This window comes from Hippoglossus hippoglossus, chromosome 23 (assembly GCF_009819705.1).
Source record: "Hippoglossus hippoglossus isolate fHipHip1 chromosome 23, fHipHip1.pri, whole genome shotgun sequence".
In the NCBI taxonomy this organism is placed as follows: Eukaryota; Metazoa; Chordata; class Actinopteri; order Pleuronectiformes; family Pleuronectidae; genus Hippoglossus; species Hippoglossus hippoglossus.
Genome location: NC_047173.1, coordinates 2,283,719 through 2,306,273, shown reverse-complemented (window position 1 = coordinate 2,306,273; position 22,555 = coordinate 2,283,719). Strand labels below are relative to the sequence as shown.

General features: G+C 44.4%; 1 protein-coding gene across 1 annotated transcript in view; it reads right to left on the bottom strand.

The window, feature by feature from the left end:
* The window catches only part of tmem178b (transmembrane protein 178B), a 112,344-nt gene extending 90,479 nt beyond the window's left edge, over positions 1-21,865 (bottom strand). Inside the window, exons 1-2 of the mRNA XM_034578594.1 lie at positions 21,761-21,865; positions 20,692-21,438 (exon numbers count right to left, since the gene is read on the bottom strand). Of these exons, the coding sequence (XP_034434485.1) occupies positions 20,692-21,073 (382 nt within the window). The 5' untranslated portion in view covers positions 21,074-21,438; positions 21,761-21,865. The remainder of the gene's footprint in view (positions 1-20,691; positions 21,439-21,760) is intronic.
* Between the last annotated feature and the right edge of the window lie 690 nt (positions 21,866-22,555).

Here is a 22,555-nt window from a genome sequence, read left to right as displayed (position 1 = left end):
GTCAGGTCAAATTCGTTCAAACTTAATCTTTAGAAAAAGTGACGACCCTACTCCACATCCACCTGTTGTCATGTGACTGAACTGAGCCGAGTCCGTCTGCTGAGGAAGACCATGAGATGTGGTTCAAAGTTCCAGAGTATGAGCTTGTAAATGAACTCTGAGTCCACACTGGTTGTGATATTCTCGTAACCAAAGTCAAATCTCGGCAGTCTAGCTTTTGCTCCGTTTACTTGGTTACTGCTGACACCGGAAGACAATGTCTAAATATGCTGATTATGAAACGAGCTCTGAAATAGTATTGAATTGAATTATATTGTTAGTGAATGAATCATGGGGCAACATTCAACCCAGGAGATTGATCTCAATGACAAAAGGCCTGGATCTCTTAGCCTCTGCTGCTTTGAATGTGACTGTGAGTTCTTAACATTCATAGAACATCACTTCCCACTCGGTTACATAAGACGAGGTACAATGCATTAGCCTTAAATCGTTGACTGTTTAGATCCTATGCATCTGGTTTGCATTTTAACACCGGAGATCAGAATTCCTCTCTGAAATACACAATCCCAACCGATTGCTCTTTTCCTCATTCTCTGCGGATTCTTTCACCATAACAGTATAACAACCGCATAATCATCACTAACACCTCATCCTCCTGGTGTATGAACTGAAGTGCTTACACACGATCCGTGCAGCTTCCTGTTCGACTCCTCAGAGACGACCTCTGGGGTGCGAGGTGACAGTGAGCCGGGGAGCTGACATAACACCCTGTCACATGCTCTCTGAGGGTTCAGGGCTCACAGCCCCTTGAAACTTGCAGCGAGATTACTGATGAAATCGTCTCCATGACATCTGGCACCTGGACATAAACCTCACACGAACCCTGTGAGTTGATAGCTTTGGGGATATGTTGCCTCGAGTGGAAGAGTTACTAAAATAAGAACCGCATGCCATCACCCCAGTGCTTGTGCTCAGCAATTATGTATCTACGAATTCCAGAAATCTCTGTTTCTAAGTGGAACGAATATCTCAAGAAACTTGGCTTGTGTATTGTTAAGGGCCCAGGGAAGTGCTGTGTCAAGTTTGGTGTGATTTGTACACACTGTGAGTTCAATATTAAAAAACCTTTGAATAAACAAGCCACCATTGCTCATCAACATAAGTGACATTGATCACGACAAGAGCGCGTACACAACGACGGGCGTGTTCACGACAACGACAACTGATTCTACAGTTGAGAGCTTCGCTGGACTTTGAATAAACAGGTGAACAGCTCTTTGTGCAGCAGCGGCGGTGCAGCCTCAGGGTTCTGTGAGTCCTGCAGTCGGTTTTAGTTTTGCTGCAGCTCAAATACTGCAGGTTGCGTTTAAGGTCTCCAAGAGAAAGCTGCAACCAGCATCACCACAGGCCAAACAAGCAGCCCAGTCCTAACAGCCGGGTTTAGAGCGGGTACCGCACTTATCCTCACTAGGGTTAGGGGTCACCTGACCAAATCAGAACACGGATTTTGGTGCTTAATTGTGGCACCTGAGCTCTGTACTGAAACAGTCGCCCTGCTCACAGGCAACATAAACATCATCGCTCCTGTCTAGTTAACACAGCACCTAACTCTGGTGCTCACACGCTCTTTACGTGACTCTGACAGCACGTACCATTTTTCTCAAATTTGAGTCAACACAACAACAAAGTACCTAAAGCTAAACTGTGAAAAGTGTGGCTGTATTCTATATGATAAAGGATTATATCATATTCTAAACAATCCTGTGTAAAGGGAGGAGCACAACAAACCTGATGAACGGCTGGTGAGGCGCGATGCTCCGTGTTTGATTGTGTGTGACCCCATGAATTCATATTTGATATTAAATTCTTGTAGTTAGCTCTTTTTAAGAAGGTTCTGCCCCTGTTTAGGCACTACTACTGTATTGACTTTTCACTAATAATGGCAAACCCCAAATGATACCCATTAATCTTCACAAAAAGGTTCAACATGGAAATCAAACAACAGAAATCAACCTGTAACAATGTAATTACATATCAATACATCATTTACGCTTACGTCCACAGTAAAATGAAAATGATCTATGTCCTGATAAGCATGTTGTCTGTATGAGAAATAATCTCTATCCATATAACACACCTGAATAAACACATATAACATGACCATTCATGTGCACTGGGCGTGTCGGTGTAAACAGGAGGAAGAATGTCCACTCCGCAGATGTTTGCTTCGTGGCCTTTACGTCCGGTGCTGTCTTAAACATGCATAGAAAATAACCAAGGGGAACGGGTCCAATCTTTGTCAACATCTTTCTCATTTTTCTCTCGTTGACCTCAAACTGCATTTTCATCTGAATCTTTCGACTGCGCTGCAGTTTTGTTATTTAATGTTTTTCATTATGCAAAGTGTGTTATAATGACACATTTTCTTTTACAATTACTTCGTTTTTTTACAGAGAAAGTTGTGAGAAATGGCCCACTGAGCCCCACCTTCCATTCCATCACCCGTTCTAATTTCCTCCTGGGTCATTAATTTTCTTAGCAGCTAAACTCTATTTACATAAACTATGCATTAGTTTGGTCACATCATAATCGTAACTGGCAGTAGAATGGATGAGCGGGGCAGCAATATTTCTAACAGCCCTCGGTGTGCACATGCAGATGTGAATGCAGATATTGTTGTGACATAAACAGACACAGATAACGACACAGGCTGCGGCTTTTTGTCTCGTAGCAGACACTGACATAAAGAATTCAGTGAGCTTCGCAGAGGGAAGCGAGCAGCAGCCGGTTCACATCTGTCCCGAGCTGTGCTTTCCAAACTCCTCATCGCCGTCATCGCAGCCTATTTCTCTTTTTCCCACAAGTTGTTTCCGCGACTGTCAGTTCCATTTAGGGCTTTGGGAACGTGGAAGAACACTGTGGGATGGAGAGATACGGAGATGTACGGCCATGTCTGCGTCTATGTTGATGTAAAACAAAGAAGCAAAAGTAATTGAAGAATCAAATAGTGGAGTGAAGGAGATAAGGGACACACAGCGGCACGTCGTGAGGTGCGGAGGAAGGTGCTTACTATCTGCGGGGGGAAGAGTTTTGTTTCTCTGTGCATGTGTGTGCGTGTGTGTGTGTGTGCACGTATTTCCTGTATCTGCTGTGGAGATCCTGGTTTGCGGAGAGGCAGCGTTCGGGAGCTCGACACCTATCTCCGCCCGTCAGCAGACGGGCCCTGGCCAATTATTCAGGGAGAAATGGATGTCATTCAAATGTCAAAGCCATTCCAGTGTCCTGCAGAGCGTCAGCCACATGTCAGGGCGGTTAATTAAATGCATCACAGAGGCTGCGCGAATCAGGAGCCTGCTGCAGGTTTTAACGCCTGTGGCTGTGGGGGTAGAGCGGCCGTCCTCCAACCAAAAATGTTGGCGGTTCGATCCCAGTCTTCCCCATCTGCATGGCGAAGTGTGCCCATTGATGCACTGTATGAATGTGTGTGTATGTGTGAATGGCAAAAGTGTACTGTTAAGTGCTTTGAGTGGTCATCAAGAATAGAAAAGAGCTCTATATAAATACAGACCATTTACCATTTTACCATTTAATGTGAACACACAACTGGGTTTGTGTTGCTGCCTGCACATGCCTCACAGCCGGCTGCATTAGGTAATTAGGAAAAACAGCATAAACACTGAAACCTAAAATGGGTTCCTCTGCTATCTATAGATATTTATATTTATATTAACCAGGACCATTCCCAGGATTTTAGAGGTGACACTGCATCAGCACCTCAACCTCTACAGGCAACGCTGAGGAGACCAGAAAATAAGTAATTCAATTCTTGTTTCCTAGCACATGCTCTCTAAGTCACGAGCACAGTCTTCCTGCTATTTTCTAATCTCCACCTTCTCATCCTTGATTCCATCCAATCGCAACCTGACGTGCTCACCTTTTGGCCAATCACGTGTGAGCTGTCAAACTTTTAAAAAAAAGGTGTCCCCTCCCTGCTGTCATTGAGCTGTCACTTCAGCACCGTGATCACAGGATGACCCACTTTCACCCCTGCCCCACCTCACCTCTGGATGCCGGGCCGTCTACCAGCAACGCATCCAATCAGAAGCCTCTCGTGAGACGTCCCAACCTCCAGCTCCCATCCCTCACCCCCCCCCCCACCAGTGTCAAGGCTCCAGGGGAAAAGTCTAATTCACCGCAGCACTTCCTATGGTGTTCTACTTCCTGCTGAGGTCTATGAAGGATGCTGCCCCTGTGCCCCCCCACAGCTGTAGGGTCATAATTTAAACAACCACTTCAGGTGTTTGTCAGTTAACCATGAACAAAGGTTGCCATTCAATTTTGTGATGATTATATTTTTTGTTGTTGCGTGTGTCTAAATTTTGTATTGTACAGTATTTCTAAACAAAGAAATACAGGCGTTGCTTATACAAGAATATAAAGTTGGAACACAAGTTGGAAACAATTAAGATGCATAATTAAAAAAGCTCTTCCATTGTGTCACAAAGAAAAGTTCAATATTTAAAATGGAGGATGATGATGAAGATGATGAGATGATGAGAGTGATGATATAAAAAATGGAGGCCCTTGTCCTCTTTTACCAGAAGTAATTTCAAATGACAGATTATAAATGCAGTTGAGAATATGATATAAACAGATTTGTTTTATTTTGCAAAAAACAATGTTGTAGCACCATCGGTTCTGACTCCACTTCTCGTCTGAAATACATTGAGCGGTCGTGTGTCTGCCTGTGGCGTCACCGCGCTGCGCCTCCTCTCACATCACCTCCGCTCACCTCCCATCACTCTGCACGTCCTAATTATGAATCATGAGGGTAAAAGGAGGTGAAACTGAGGGGCGGATGAATGTACGAGGAGACGAGCTGCTGAGCAGATTGAGATGCAGGCAATGAGAGATAGACACAGGCCCGTGGCCAGAGGGGGGGGGGGGGCTTCGGAGTGCAATGCCCATCCGTGGTGCAACGTGCACCCCTACTCCTCCCAAAATTAACTATAAAGGAAAACACAAACACGAGACCGGTTGATATAAAGTGTGTCTATGTGTGGAAAGCCTTCCTGAGTAATGAAAGCTGTTTGTTTCTGTGCCATAAGACACAGGGGGTCCTGAGGAGAGTCGGTGCAGAGATGCTGGCGGAGGTGTATCATTATCGTCATTACCATTATCATTAGAAGTAGTAATAGTAATACTTTATTCATTAACTGATGCAATACACTCTACTCTCTTGGTCTCCGTCTTCCACAAAAGGTTTGTCCTTTTCAAAACCACTAAATGCAGTAATAGAATTATGTATGGGCCTATTGATCTGTTGTGTCAGAGGGTTTGGCTCAGATTCAGACGACCTCTCCGGGCCAGGACAACACACGCTTTCAGCCTGAAGCAGCTGCAGAGGTGAGGATTTGTCATGAGGGGTGAGTCTGCGTGTCTGACAGTGGAGTTAGACCATCATTCTGATTTCTGACTATGATATTTCTATTTTGTGATATTGTTTTACCTATATTAAATTGGAAGGGAAAAAAAGTCATGCAACGGGTGCAGCAACCTCTGACGAGAGCTAAATGACAAAAAAACGCCTAGTACTGAATTCTTAAATACTGAATTCTAGTGATGTGATAATATTAGCAGTTTACATTATTATTACAATTAGAGCTGTTAATGCTCTGAACCCAATCAAAATGGATTACAATAGTTTGTATGTAAAGTGGACATTTTTTGATGTTGCAGGAAATACCTCCGTTTATCCTCCACTGACGTCCAGGGTGAAATCTGTTCACCCTCTCAGTGAGATATGATTACTTTCATCTCCTGCAATCAGGACATAATACATTGGTTTATGTGACCTGCAAAACCAAAGACTCTCCCCAATCATCTGCAGGTGGACTTTGTGTTCACTGCTAATTCAAACACCCTGAATGTGCTTGTCAGTATGTTAACATCAAATCCAAAACATAAGCACTGCAGTTACAGACCTGTGATCAGTGATCTGTGGGGCAGTGCCAAGGGGAGTCAACATCAAGTGAAAGCAACAAGGTTGAGATTGAAATCAAGATGGAACATTTTAAAAACTATAGAAATTAATAATAACTCACTTATCCATAGCACAAATATAACGCAATGACTGGAACAACATGATTGAAAAGATTTAAACACAGTTCGTGCTGAATGTAACTCAACACGTGTAGAAATGTAAAATAAATATGTTGAAATGTGTCCGTAAGCATTCCCTTTAAATCCTTATGTCAAGTAGAAATCCAGCTTTAATTTGAAGGAATTATTTTGGAAAGTAAGCTTTAGTCAAATTGTTCTTTTGCTCACTAAGTTGTAAAGAAATGAACAAAATCTAAATCTTGCTTTATGGTACAATGCTTGCTCCATGTACAACGAGTCCAGCTTTATGTTTGGTACATGTAGCTCTGCTAAAGGCTCACGTTGCTTTAACCTGCACAGAATAGACGAGCACAGCAAGTCAACCAGCCTTTGAATGACCTGTTAGTTTAATAATATCAGAAGTAATGGTGATGATGAAGCTTCATTCATCAGCATCCTCAGTGACACGAGGCCCCACTCCACTCCTCTCCTCTCCTCTCCTCTCCTCTCCTCTCCTCTCCTCTCCGACAGAGCACACAGCGAACACACCCAGACAGCAGTGGAGGTGCGGATGGCTGGGAAACAGTGAAGCTGTCGCCGTGGGAACGCGGCCTCTCTTTTCACGCCTGTCATCATCCGGAGCCGGAAGCTCTGTTGTCCAACCTCCTGAAACACACCACAGAACTGCCCCCCCCGCGCCTCATCCCCCGTCGCCTAGCCTCACTCAGCTGCTGGCTCAGTCTGCTTGAATAACATCTGTCAAGCGGCACTCGTGCAAAAAGCAAGAAAGGACAAGCTGGGTGCTTCTTTACAGTTATGGAGCAGATGATGATGATGATGATGATGATGATGATGATGATGATGATGCTCCTATTCAGTAACCTCGGAGTGAGTGAGTGGCTGCAAAGTGAGTGCGAGGCGACGTGACGGGGCGAAGGCAGCAGACGGCTAAGATAACTAAAGCCTTTCACTTAACACGCAGGCTGGGTGCTCCACTTGCACCACAATGGCCCTTTTATTGCACATAATTCTCGTATTGTCCAGTCGTCTCGAGCGGTAAAAAGGCCTTTCTTGTGAGGGGAGGCAGCTGCGGCCACAGAGCTCCCTTCATCTGCTCTCCTTCCTCACAGACACTCAGTCTTCGGGGCAGGCGAGAGAAGGCTCTGATTGATGCAGGCCCCTGCCGCAGGCCAACAGCGCTCTCTGGGCTTGATGGGCCATTGATTAAATGGACCAGAGGAAGACAAGGCTGGAGAGTGAGGGCTGCCTCTTAAAGAAAGGAAATGTCCAGTGATCTGAAATCAAAAACGTTTTTTTTTTTTTTTTTTTTTTTTTATCCCTTACACTTCAGGAGGTCTCAGTACCGAACTGCCCAACATGTGCACTGTCGTCTTTGAAATGTGTGGCATGACATCTTCTTGAATCCTGCGTCTGTTTGCACTATGTCCATTAATAAGGCTGTGTTACATAATGGAAAAGTGCTTTAGACTATGTCCACACTCTGTTTAAATATGAAAACGCATCACTTCACATTTGCGCCTGGCGTCCACACTACCCTGTGGTTTTCAAACCCTTAAAACAGAGACTTTAAGAAACGCTGCTGGCCACGTTTTGGCCACTTTTTAAATAATGACACAAAATACGTTTAATTATAAATGACATTCACAAACCAATTAGGTGGACATGCTGTGGCTAGATTTGCGTCTCCATAATGCCCATGTTATAATAACCCATCATTAGTCGTAATGATCCATTGTGAAAGGATTTTCGAGGCTGTAATAACAAAACATTCTTCGGCTTTAATATGGACCCGGTGTCGTCCATCTTTTGCAATTTACGCTATAATGATAATGTTAAAATGAGGCTGGGCAATGAACACAGATGCATTAAAACATCTGAATCATTTAAAGTATTAAAAACTGATAGAAGCAGCAGCTCGTTCTCAGAGATTTCGCTGCCAGGGAAATGGTTCCGTTCAGTATCAGGTTATAGCCACATCACAGGGGCAGACACAGGGGCGGGGCGAGGGGGGCACTGGCCCCAGCTGAAGTCTCTCTGTTATAAAATGAAATATATGGGAATACGTTAAGAATTGTTCTTTTCTAAGCTATTTTAAGGACAAAATGTGCTTGAACAAGGACATTTTCTAAATATATTCAATGTAAACAAGTAATGACTTAAATATACAGCTTACTGAATCAGGAATTGTTCATGGAAGCATATATGTTAATTGTGGCCCCTTTATGGCCCCCAGTTTAGAAAAATCCTAGATCCACCTCTGCCAGATCAGCAGGGCAGGTGTTGTACACATCACTTTTTGTGCTAAGTGAAGGCAGCAGGACTTGCATTACATTTTCGAAGACGTTTCATCTTTCAGTCCAGTCAGTTAAAAATGAAGATGCCTTTTGGATGAAGGGTGAAACCCCTTCAAGAACTCCATATCTACCTAACGTGGATCAGCCAGTCCGGCCAGAAAGGTCAACAGCAAGGTCTGCACAGGGCGTAAAAACTGATTGTGAGAGCTGTCAACAAAGTGAGCTCCTATGCAAGTAATCCATACACGGCTGTATGCAGGTTCAGCAGAAGCAAAAGGACGGGCACATCCTAAAACTTGCTGATGATAGGGTTATTGCCCCCCTGCTACATAAAGATCAGAGCATGGGCTGCTGGTGGATGAGTTTGTCAAATGGTGTGATGGATCCTTCCTCAGGCTGAAATCCACAAAGACGAAAAAAAAAATGTGGTCATGGGTTTTAGAGGGATTTCATCCCACCCACTATTTCAGACCTTCAAAGGAATTGGCTTTGAATTCGCTGAGCAGTATATATATATATATATATATATATATATATATATATATATATATATATATATATATATATATATATATATATCTCTTGGAACACTCATTGACAAGAAGCTGGAATTTGATGCCAATTCGGAGACGGCCAGTAAGATGGGACAGCCATGCTTTTTCTTCCTGAAGAAGTTAAATGTTGTTCATGTAGGTGGCTGTCCGTGTTCGACAAGTCTTTCAACCAATCTCTCCACGGTGCAGTTTCTAAATTTGTCTTCCAGATTCATACAAGGTCCCCATGACGTTTACCTTTGACCACTAAATTGTTATCAGTTGAGCCTTATGTCCAACTGAATGTTAAATGTGTAGATATTCCTTTGAGGTGTTCCTGAGATGTTGCGTTCAAGAGGTTAAAACTGTGTTTCTTGACCTTTGACCAACAAAATCTAACCACATCATCCTTTTTTCCAAGTGAATGTTTGTGCACAATCTCTCAAGGTGTTCTAAAAAATATCACATTCAAGAAAAACGTATTTTAGTGAGGCCACTGTGACTTTGACCTTTGGCCACCAAAATCAATTGAGTTTATCTATGTTTGTACCAAACTAAATTTGAAGAATTTACATTGAGGCGTTCTTGGGATATTGCGTTCACGAGAATGGGACGGACGGATGGACGGATGGACAGACGGACAAAAACATAATGCCTCCGGCCCTTGACTGTAAACCAGACTCAACCCCACATCACTGCCAATGTGAAACCTGATCCCCCCTGGCCAGACATTTAGAGAACCCCACTTCAAGTGCGGTTGGAGCACTTTAGCGTTGTAGAAATTGTTCTTGCTGTATTGCATTTTGTGCATTGTTTGTAATAGGAGACAATATGTGTACTCTTTGTACTCGTGCTGTACTTTCTTTACTCTGTCGGTGTCTTTTATCTGGGGCACCATCTGGGAGAGTAAAATGACTGAAGTAAAATGAACAAAAGAGCAGGGATTTTCCCTGATGGATCTGAAAGTGACAAGGCATTCAAACAGAATTCGGCTGTGAATCTATTATGAATTTGTTCCTCATTTAAACAGTAGGTGAAATTGCTCTTATTCATCCTGTTTTTTAACAACCTGCCGTCAGTCACCAGAACGATTTTTTTTCCCCCACGCGAGTCCATGCATCACTTAATCTCCCTGGGAGTTGCATGTCAGTCCTCGCTTGCACCTCTTGGTGTTTGTGTCACATTAAGTCAGCGTGAAGAGACTAAAGGGACCAATTTTTATCCATGATGATCTGAACCCTCAGACAACAGCTAAAATCTTAATCAAACACTGCAAGTGCCTGAATGTTAGAGTAGTGCGACAGAAGAACAATATCGGGGTGATTAAAATGAAAAGGGATAATCCGCTAGAGAACATGTCGCAAATATTCATGTCAACTCGGCCATAAATTGTATTTGTACTATGGAAGAGTTCGACCAGATTCTCAATGTGTCACCAAAGTGTGTGGGAATCAAGGGGAGACGCACTTATATCGCACTTTCCTGAGGCCACTCAAAGTGCTTTGCTCTACTAGTCACATTCACCCATTCACACAAGCATTCAAATGGAAGGCCTTGCCCTTCTCTATAATTCTATCACACACTCGCGGCACAGCCATCAGGGCGGTTCGGGGTTAAGAGTCCAACCAAAGAACGTGTCAACATGCAGACTGAGGTGCAAACCCCTCTGGTAAGTGAACGACCAGTTCTACCTGTTGAGCCACAGCATCCGTTCGCCTTGTAATCATGATTAATTACCACCGACAAGGACATTGTGGTTTTATCTGCGTTTATTTGTTAGTTAGCAACATTACGCAAAATGGGTCAGGGGAGAAACCGTTAAAAATCGATCCGATATCCGTTACCTCTGCCGGAGCCATTCCAGTTGCTTTTTTACTTCACTGAACCAGGACCACAGTCGCTTCTTAACGTTGACCGAGCAGTTTTTGCCTAAGTCCGATCCGACCTCAATCAAAGAGGTCGAAGGATCGTGACGGATTTATTTCCTTGTTTTACCCAAACGCAGCGAGTCAAGGGTCTGTCCCGTCAACATGATGTTCAGTTGACTCAGATGCCGTGCTGGTGATGGTTACTCAGAGATTAGTTTAGCAATTCGCAACACTGGTTGACCATGCCGTTCAGCGAGTGTCCGTTTCAGAGCTGTTTACTCTGTGAGTTGACCTAAAACAGCCTGCACCATCTCACTGCGTCGATCTCATCCATCGCATTTCACAACTCTCCGCTCCTAATCCCGCCGATAACGCTTTTATTGGCATATTTGGAGCAGGGTTAGAAGAGAAACAGCTGTCGGTCAGCACAGCAGCAGAATCACTTGAATTCATGAAAGAACTGAACATGTCGGGCAACAATTCAAAGCTCCAAGAACCAGGCTAAGGATCTTGTGTGGAATACAGTTGTCACAATGTATGACTCAGCTATAAAATTAGCTTGAATCAGTTTTAACATTTGAAATCAAAGGAGAATTGTTGATTCTCCCAGTGTTTATTTTGTCTTTTGCCTTCTTAGTTGCATCTGACAGGCTGACGACTTAGTTGTTACCTGCAGCTGCACTTTCAAGACGTCTCCATCACCGTCAGAGGCATAAAATACACAGAAACAAATCCTTAACTCGAAAACCTTTCTGCTTCCCTGGTGTGGAAACATTTTTGGTTTCCTGTGACTTATGTCAACGGCGACAAATTGAACTGGGCCTGTTGTTGGTTGATTTAAAGAGTCCGCACTGTGGTTAAAGTTTGCTCCAGTTGACAATAAATTGAAATAAGTTTATTGAAATAAATGGTTAAAACACACGTGACACCATGTAGCCGGTCTTTATCAAATAGCAACTGTAATCAGTGATGTGCTGATCTTTTCAAATTAAGACTCAATAGTCCAACAATGGCAGCGTTGTCAGCAGAAAAACAATCTACAAATCAAGTATTGTCACAGCCCTCGTGTCTAATTGGTTCACAGTTAATCTTTTGTCCTCGTCATTGCTATTCTAGTAACAAAACGTACCAACTTGAGCTCGGCTTACGAATCTTATTTCAATTCAACAAACTGAATCCTGAAGGTTTTTCAGTTAGAAAAAAAAAAGCAGAGAACCCGGCGGCTCCCTTCTCTTCTCCCTGTGCGAGTGAATCATATGCATACACATTCAACACACAGCGTCGGAAGAGGAGCATTGAGAGCATCATTCATTATTCATGTTGGATAAATCATGCTCTTTATACGGCTGTGATGTGTGGCGTGTAAAGCGAATCCACCTAAGTAGGTATTATGTGTTTTGCGTATGTGTGTAAATGTGCACATGCATCGGCTATAAATGTTGGCCTCCCTGCGGCTGCACATGCTCTGAGCAGAGCTGTGTGTATGTGTGTGTGTGTGTGTGTGTGTGTGTGTGTGTGTGTGTGTGTGTGTGTGTGTGTCCGTGCTGCTATGGCTGGTCTGTGGGAGAGAGCATGAGGTCATCAAAAATTGATGTTGGCTGTGGGGAAGCGAACCACATCGTGCTTCTTCCTGCTCGTCTCTCCCCCCATCTACTCTGCCTGTGGTTACAGGAGTCAGACTGGCTTCAGGATGAGTAAGTCTCCCAAAGTCTCTGCAGAGTCGCTCTCTGACTGTGGCCTTTACACACACACACACACACACACACACACACACACACACACACACACACACAGACAGAAGTCTAAATGGTAATCAAATCTACTCACTGCATGTCAAGCTGCTGTCATCGTATGCGAGTTTGTTCATTTTCCCTTGAAAAGCTCAACATTTGGATTTCTCATGTTTCTTAATGACCATGATATACTCTGTGAATTAAGATCATTATAAAATGCTGTTAAGTGTCAGATTTAAAGAATCATTCAAACATTTTCCGATCATATCGTCTCCTTTTCAGAGTTAAATGAGCTTGGTGTATCTCTGTGGAAGTGACGTGTAGATGCTGAGTATCAACACTGTAATCTGCACCTTCACTGACTGATTGATATATATAGATGGTTGGCAGACCTTTGGCACAGACACTGCTGATGGAAATAGAACCTATAGACCAATGCCTGTTCATTTTCTTAAATAAAACAAACTGATTATTCTCACGCACGTCTCTCAGCTTCCTCGGTTATGTTTTACGTTGCTTTTTTGTAGACTTAATGCTTTAGTAACTGGCTCAATCATGGAGTCGGTCAATTAACCCTTGTCCCTAATCGTCTATTCACCGAACCAAGAATTCTGAATCACATCGTGAAAACAGGAATCAAATTAAATCATGAAATTCCGACCACAGAATGGTTCCTTATCCTCATTCGTGCACTGTGGATGTAAACAATGGCCCCACTTAAAATATATGTATATTAATTCATACTAGTCTTTTCATTTTACTTGCTAACACTTGACTTCCTGTACTTTTAGCCCGAGTACTTGTTCCATTTATTAAAATCTACTTGAATTTAAGGAATGTCTGGGCTGAGCTTTCCATGCTCTGGGGGCAAAGTTGGAATTGTGTTCAAAAATGATTACAGATGCTACTAGTGATACATGGTCATTACTAGTGTAACTAGTTTGATCATTTCCTTATCTCTTTCAGTCTTTATTATTTCATCTTCATGGTTTTATCTTTCTTTGTTGGCCTGCCTCTCATGTTTCCTCATTTCTAATTTATGAAATCTTTTCCTCTATGCGTTGATAGGGATGCAGCTCATTGCTGTTATTCTGTAAAGCATCATTGATCTATTGATTGATTGATTGAATGTGCAGTGAAAAGCATCCCTCTTGTGGGGTTGTGAGCAGAAGGTATTGATGGTGAGCCAGGCGTACCACTAAAATGATATGGTCTCTCATGAGGTCCTCCCTCAGCTGGAATTCTTAACTTAACAGACCCTGAAGTATATTAAAGTAGATTTAATGTAGAATTAAACTGCTCTTACAGTCTTATAGGTACAGTGCAGTATATTGAGTTCATGCGACTTATCCTGTCCAATTTGAGTTGACTAAAATAAAATAAATGTAATGCTTTAAAAACACACAAACATGTTTTATTGTAACTCACCATTTCAACTTTACTGTACCTTATTTTTGAGTCAACGTGTTTGTTTACTGTTTGGAGTGAAGCCAGTTTAAATTTTAACAGCTTACCTCCACTTCCAATAACTATCCAGGGGACACACAGGAAGTCCGAAATTCCATCAAATTGCATTTCCTGACAGTCAAGTGCCTTTCCCTCCAACAGCCTGGAGAGCAATCCTCCTGCATTTTGAGATACCTTTGAAATACTTTCAGCCGTATTTGTGTGGATGTCATCATGGAACTCGCGGTGATAATACAGTCAGAGTTGCATTGCGTCTGTGTTTCATTAGTCTCGGGGGTGTAAATGGCTGCAGAGGCAGCCAACAGGCAGTCAGTCAGTCTCCTCGGCTGGGCTGCAGACTGCAGGGGCACTAATGAGCAAGGAGTGCTGCCATATGTGTCTGAATAATTTAGAATGTTTCCAGGAAGACGTGAGAACCCCTGTGTCTGCTGCTGTGGCCACACAAAAAAAAAAAAAAAGAAAGAGAAACTACCTCACACGTACATAACCTCATTGTTCCACCTCTGCCTCACCCTACTTACAACCTGGCTGCAGATTTAACTAGTTTCGAGCACAGGACAAATGAGACCCTATAGGTACACTGAGAGAAAGAGCACAAAGCATTATGGGTTCGCTGAAATCCCTCCTCCTCATGCTGGTTGAGCAGAGCATGTACTGAATCCCCCAGGTGCAGCTCAGCGGGATACTGTGAAAACATGTTGAAGATTTTTGTACTTAACATTCATGACTGCATTTGAGAGACATTCTATCAGCGCTCTCCATCTCTTGAGCAAACGATGGAAGAGATTCTCTTCACTCGTAATCAACATGGCTGAATTCATCTCTTGGCTGGTGCTTGTCGTGTGTGCTACTGGAACCAAGAGTGTCCTCAGCTGAGCTCCAGTTTGAATCGCTTCACTGATTCAATCCACTTCTTTTTAAACTGCAGACCCCCCCCAGATATTTCTCCTTTTCAAACTTATGGTCTTCGGCCCCAACTGACGCAGACTCAGGAGGGGAGAGACAGCGGGTTGTCCAAAAACCACAGAGGTCAGCGGTTCGATCCCAGTCGACCCCATACCGAATTGAACCCCCCCTGACAGCTGCACCCCGAGTGTGTGAGTGACATAGATGCACTGTATGAATGAGTGTGTGTGTGAATGGGTGAATGGCAAAACTGTAATGTAAAGTGCTTTGAGTGATCACCAAGACTAGAAAAGCTCTGAATAAATACAGATCATTTACCCTTGGGGATAGATACAGATATCTATCAGGATGCAATACGCTGCATACAACTCACACAAACAGTACAGACAATTAGTAGTCATTCATTCATTCATATAACACTTATCTTTTATGGGTCGCGGGGGGGCCCCTGGAGCCAATTCCCCCCAATCTCTCCCAATCCCAGTTGGCATTGGACCAGAGGCAGGGTACAATAGATAGATACAAACAACCATCCACACTCACGCTCACACCCACAGGGAGTTTTCGAGTCTCCAATTAACCAAACCTGCGTGAAGTATCCGGAGGAAAACTCAAAAGGCACAGAGGGTGCACGAGAACTCCTCACAGAGAAGCACTGGCAACCACTGGCAACCACTGCCCCGCCGTGCCACCCCTCATGTCATTGTCACTATAATTAAACCTTGAAAAACAAATGATCCGCTCCCAGCTAACTTCCACTAATAGTCATCCGGCAGTGGGTCACACTGGAAGTGAGGGCAGCCGCCCCACCCGCCCTCCAGCCCCCTTCCCTGTGCCTATTAGATGAGCAGCCTTGCCAGCAGGCTCATTGGCAGGGGATCTATGTGGCACCTTTAGCCTCCCGTAGTGTCTAATTTAGCCCTCCCTATGCTACAAGACCCCCGGGGAGTAAGGTAATCCAATCCAGGGCCGCTCCCTGTTCTCTCTGCTTAGACAGAGCTGTGAGTATCTTGATCAGGACCCGGAAGGCCCTTTTTTCCCCTCACAGAGCTACAACAGATGGTGCAAGATGAGTCCAACACCACCCCCACCACCCCGAACTTCTCCCCGACTCCTCTCTGTAATCCTCTCCTGACATCCTCCAGCCTTGGCGTTTTTCACTTTCCCCACATCCTCCGCCTCAAAAAAACACTTCTTTTTTTTTCAGCCCGGTGCCTCTGAGACACTCTTTTATCTCTTCTCTTCATCTTCCGCTCCCTCTCGAGGAGGTCTTTACCTGTGACAGACAGAATGAGAGAGGGAGCTGCTCAAACAGCAGGAGGCTGCGTGTACGTCTATAGCGCCCAGTCACGGCATCAAAAAAGCCAAGATTACATATGCCACCTGTTCAGGTTATCACCGCGAGTCGTACTGGGAATGAACATCGACAATTAGGCGCTGGTATGGCAGTGGCCTATTTAAATGAGAGGATGACTCCACAACAATCATTTACACCAGCAGGTCTCCACAGCATATGTTCCGATTCTGCCCGTTATCTATGTTGCGATGTTCCTTTGGATTGATTGTCACCGATCTAGTCGGGAAAAACAGAGAAATAAGATACATCTGACTTTGGATACACACACAAATACATGTTTATAGGCTCCATTCATTGTTAGTTTTGGTCTTTTCGTGGGCTCTGTGGAGGGAGATCATCGGTCATCCTCTGAGAACCCACTCCGTATTCACCAGCACGCACATTATGCTCAGACTGTATCGGCAGAACTCATTAAAATGGAGGGTTTAGTGTTTTGCGTTGACCTGTTTACACTGCCTCTCTCCCCGACGCTCCTGCCTCCATTAATCTGCATGAAGATGCAGCTTGTGGTTATGCAAGAAGCCTCCGAGATAAGGAGACGAATGGATGTTGCTGATCCGGCCAAACACTGAAGCATCATTAGTGCACGCGCCAGAGAGATGGATGAGCTCGGAGAAATTAGACTTTCAGAGTTGTTCAATATGAAGTTATTAGCGAAGGTGAATGGAGACTAATGATATCCGTGTACAGAGACAGTATGAGGAGTGCTGGGGGGTTATGATTCATTCCTGACATGATAACTATTATCATGTTTATTTATACAAAAAAAACCAGCATTATCTCATTCAAATGGCCAGGAAATTACTCATTAGGGTTCAGATACAGAGTGTGTAGCTCATCGTTGCATTAATGGATTCTGTTATTTCATCTCATGTGTCAACTTCATGTGTACACAGGAAGATGTTGAGTCATTAGGAAACAGCAGGCCGCTATCATCCTGTGTGTAAGTCTATGTGATTTGATTTGGGAGATTTAAATGGAATAAAAGTGAAACATCATATGGTGGGCGGTTGTCGTGCTCCCGACCTTCCACCTCTCAGAATACCTGAAAGACTGAAACTATATTCGTTCTACACTACATGTTAACAGATGACAGGGCGGAGGGCTTACATGTGTTTAGGAAAGCTACTAAAATATAAAAGGAACAGTGCTGTAGTAGATGCATAGTGTGAATATATTATGGACTCGAATTCCAGGGCCGTAACTAGCATTTCAGACATAGAGAGGTCTTCAGTTTAAGCTCCCCAGTTCACCCCCAGCTCCTCTGAACAGTTTAACCAGACAACAGGAGCAATGTCTCTATAAACTTGAAACTGTTGTAGAATTAGAGATTGTAAATGCCAATAGCAATGATGGCAGTATTACGAATAGGTGTAGACATAGGGGAATAAGTAGCAGTAGCAATAGTGGTGGTAGAAGTAGTACCAGTAGCAGTAAGAGTAGCACTGCCATTAGCAGTCGGGGTAGTTGTGGGAGAAATAGTAACAATAGTAGAGGCTATATTGATAGGAGTAGTTGGAGTAAAAGTTGCAGTAGTACTAGCAGTTCCATAGCAGACATAGTAGCAGTAAAAGTAGTGGCAGTAGCATTAGCAGTAGATGCAGCAGTAGCACTAACTTTGGCAGAGCGGTAATAGTGGGCTAGTGGTAGCAAGAGTAGTTAGTAGTATCAGTAGTACTAGTGGTAGCAGCGGTTGAAGTAGCAGTAGTAGACCAGCAACAGTATTATAGCATGAATAGAAGCACTGGCACTAGTAATGGGAGTATAAATGACAATGGAATGAGCTGTTAGTACTACTAGTGCTGGGAGTAAGAGTAGTAGCAGTAGTAGTAGCAGTAGTAGTACAGGTAAGAGTAGACGCAGTGGTGGCAGTAGCAGATGTCATTGCCGTGACTATAGCAATAACACATCAGAAGTGGTTGAAGGAATATCAGAAGCCATAGCAGAGCAGTAGAAGTATGCAAGTAGTAGCAAGGGCAGTAGTTATAGAGACACAGTCAGTAGCACTAGTGGTAGCAGTAGTTGAAAAAGCAGCAAAAGCAGTAGAAGAATTGACAGAATTATCACAGGTCGTGGTAGTAGTAATGGCATTGGAAGTAGTACTAGCAATAGAAGTAAGTGTAATAGCAGGACCAGTGCGAGTACAAGTAGTAGGATCAGGTAAGAACAGCAGTAGTGGTAGTAGTACAGGTAAGAGTAGCTGTAGTAATAGTACAGGTAGTATGGACAGAATCAGTCCTAGTTGTGGCAGTAGTAATGGCAGTGGAATTAGTAGTACTAGCATTTAGTAAGTGGAATAGCAGGACCAGGGCGAGTATAAGTGGTAGGATAAGGTTAGAGTAGCAGTAGTGGTAGTAGTACAGGGAAGAGTAGCAGTAGTAGTAGCACAGGTCAGTATATGGACAGAATTAGTACTAGTTGTGGCAGTAGTAATGGCAGTGGAATTGGTACTAGCAGGGGTAATAGCAGGACCAGTGCGAGTACAAGTAGTAGTATCAGGTAGCAGTATCTATAGGTGTTGTTGTTGTTTGCTGCTGGATGTCATTGTATCATGACCCCGCAGCTGAATGTGAACTCTCAGTGCCCACAGCCCGACTGCACATGTAGAGCACACAAAGATAAAAAGGTGTAACTCCTTATTGACCCATCAATGTGATGTTAGATGCATCAGGATGACAGGCCACGCTGTTCTTTTTCATGCTGACGGAGCAGAGAGCTGGAGCAGCTCCGAGCCCTCTGTGGAGGCATTCATCTCATCACTGAACACACCGACTGTGGGCTGCCCATTACTGCAGATGGGCGGCCATCAAGGCCATTGAGGCATCCTCAAAGGAAGGCACAGCTGCAGCAGACACACAAACGCACACCCGCGCACGTGCTTTCAGGGGGCCACACACACCCTCCTTTCTTCCAGCTTAGACTCAGAGCAGTGACTTCCATCAGAAACCTCAGCCTCCCTGTCTTTCAAACACGCAGCAGTATTATCAACAAGCAAGGGCATCGGTGCAAACTTGAATTTGAAGCAGATTTATTGATTTTTTATTTTTTATTTTTAGGCAACAAGCTTCATGCTGGTTGTTTGACTAGGATTTAACAGTAAAATAATTAACAGGCCTCAAATTATATCTCAGGTAATTGTACTTTTCATAATTTTCTATATTGATCAAAACTTCTCCTGACCTTCATATCTACTGAAATGATTTCTGGTTTCAAAATTGATTTGTTATATATGTTTGATTAACTGATTAAATCAGTAATCAGCCCGAGCGTATAAATCTATGGGTTTGCAAAAAAAGATTTAGTACATTTATATTCTTACTATCCTTATCAAATGTTTGCTTTTGCCTTGTGACAAGCACCTCCGTAGGTTTTTGAAAATTCCAGATTCAATTGAGATGGAAAAAAAATTACTCATTCCTTGTTTTCTCATAACTCCCATCCAGTTAATGGTCCAAACCTTTGACGTTGTCACTTTTCACTGGGTCAAAAGCCACTGGATTAAATGTATATTCTTGCAACTGTAACAAAATGACAACTTGTTTAATCTTCAAATTGCCTAAAAAGTGATCAGCCAGGTCAAATACATCACAAGCACATTGGCCAACATCTCATATTAAGACTTTTTTAACTCCCAAATATCAACAACAGTATCCACCTCAAAAATCCAGTATCGTCTGGCATATAGAAAACCTCTAAGGATTTCACAGTACACAGATATGAAGCCTGATAAGTCTTTACCTGATAAACCCTTATGACCATGCTTTATATGTCTCCTTGTTATCAACGGCCACTGAGATCCTGTCCTGAAAACGGGCCTGTGTCAAAAACCTAGTGATGAGTGAGTAAATCCCTCTGTGTTATTCCTGGATGTATTACTTCGTATTCATCTACAGTGTGGGAGGAATGGGCTCTTAATAGCGGCCCGGCAGCTCTTGTTTTTGCGTGGGGTCACTCTTAGTAGGTGCATCCAGCCACGCACACGCACAGACCTGGAAACCGAGCAAATCCCTCTGCTCGCTATTTGCGGTAGCAGGGTCAGAGAGAGCTACAGTCAGAGGGATCACGTCTACTGCTGTTCAACCATGGCATTTTTTTGTTTTTAGCAAAAGAGCGTGACAACAAGCCGTCTGCAGCCACAGGCCGTGCATGTACCCACGCACCACGGAGGCAGCGGCGCCCCGCGCGCCTCTGGACCAACGTTTGATTCCCGGCAAAGCAAGGAAACGGCTCGATGCCCTTGCTCGCCCTTTGGTCAAACGGACAATCACCGCAGAGCTGCCCTGGATTGATTTTTCGAATGATACATGTAACAGCGATGCTCGGGGGGTCTGCGATGCACGCGGCTGGTTCTGCAACAACTCCAACCCCCCCCCCCCTCTGGATCTCTGGGTGCCTCGTTTCATCCCTTACCTTTCCGGATGAGATCTTCGATTTCCTGTTCGAAGCCGAGCCGGTGGCACTTCCTCCACAGCCCCATGTTGGTGGAGTTGTACTGCCGGCTGCACTCGTCCGCGGCGCTCATGGCAAACAGCTGCCGCCGGTTCCGGGCCAGCAGCAGCTTCTCCTCCCAGCGGGGCGCGCTGCTCCGGCCGGCCCGCAGCGGCAGGCTGATGTTGGGGATGTAGATGAAGCCCGGGTCCTTGCGGCGGCTGGAGAAGCTTCGGCACCGCTCCTTGTACCGCCTGGCGTCGGTCTCGTACCAGTGGTCGGAGCACATCGCCACGGCCAGCATGCCCAGGGCGCAGAGAGAGAGCGAGAGCCCGGCGTAGAGCAGCAACTTCCCGGCAGCCATGCTCGCTGGTCACGGCCGCATCAGCACCTCAAAGAGACGGACAGCTCCTGTGCGGCGGCGGCTGCCCCCCCCCCTCAGCTCGGCGGGCTCAGCTCACATCCCCTCTGGAGAGCAGCGCGGGGACCATCGTCAACAAGCAGGCAAAAGCTTCCGCAGCTCACGAAGTAGAAGATGCACACACACACACAAATCCCCTGTACTCCAGTGTTTTCCCGATCACAACGTGCCCACGTCTTTTTCTCTTTTTTTTCTGTTCTTCTTCCCCCCCCTGCGTGCGCGGCACTGCTGCAGCAGCTCGGCGGAGATAAGAGAGGAGGAGGAGGAGGAGGCTTATCTCATCTCAGCCGCGGATCCTCGGCATCCATCTGTCGGAGCAGGGCGACACACAACACACACACAGCGGACACATCAGCACAGCGCCGTCACATGGAGCCTACACACACACACACACACACCTCGGTGCGTAACCCACTCCTGGGGAGATACACGGTGCACAAAGAGGAGCGCGGAGGGAAACAGCTGCACAGAGAATCGTGCGGGTTTGCATTTATATACAAGCCCATAGCCTACATGTACAACGTCATGCTGAGGAACACGAAACCACCCCTGGAATTAAACTTCACATCGACCTGGATGAATGAATGAATGAATGAATGAATGAATGGATGGATGAATGGATGAAAGTACCTGGATGATCCAACGGGAGCAGGAGAGTGAGGGGTCGGACTCAGCATCCACACCACGTCTGACCGGATGACGGCAGCTCCTACAGAGCCGGCCTGTCCATGGACCAATCAGACAGCAGGCAGCCTGCAGGAGATCAGTGTTAGCTTACAGGCTACATGATATCTGACTGACTATACCACAGTGTCCCTATTTATTATGCACGAGCTTGATTTTAAATCCTGCTTTCAATGGTGGAGTAACACCAGTGGATTTGGACATTTTATTTAAAATTGTGATTATTAATGTATAGGTTAACTTAAATGAGTTTAGTTTAGTGAGCGGGATATAGTGGCATCTAGTGGTGAAGTGGCAATTTGCAACCAACTGAATGGCTGTGCATGTGTGTAGGAGAGTCTATGGTGGCCCTAAAGGGATAGTTCACAGGAAAATTAAAATTCACTCATTATCTATGACAAACAAAACACTTTTGGAGTTTCATGTGGGTAAACAGCATTGTAGTCAAATCCAATAAAATTTAAATAAATGGTGACCACTTCTTCAAACGTAAAAAAACTACTGTTCCTGTGGTGTCATCCAAGTTTCCAGAAGCCCCAACATTCAAATTTGACTCGAAACTAAGTAATTTACACCAGGTTTTTGGCTGCAACCCTGTTTACCACTCACACTCCTAAAGTGTTTTCAAGTGGACTCAAACACTTCGCCCACCCCATCCATCGGCATAGTGGTGAGTAGATAAGTGAATTTTCATTTTTCGGTGAACTATCCCTATAAGTTCCAATGATTGTTTCGTCAGTT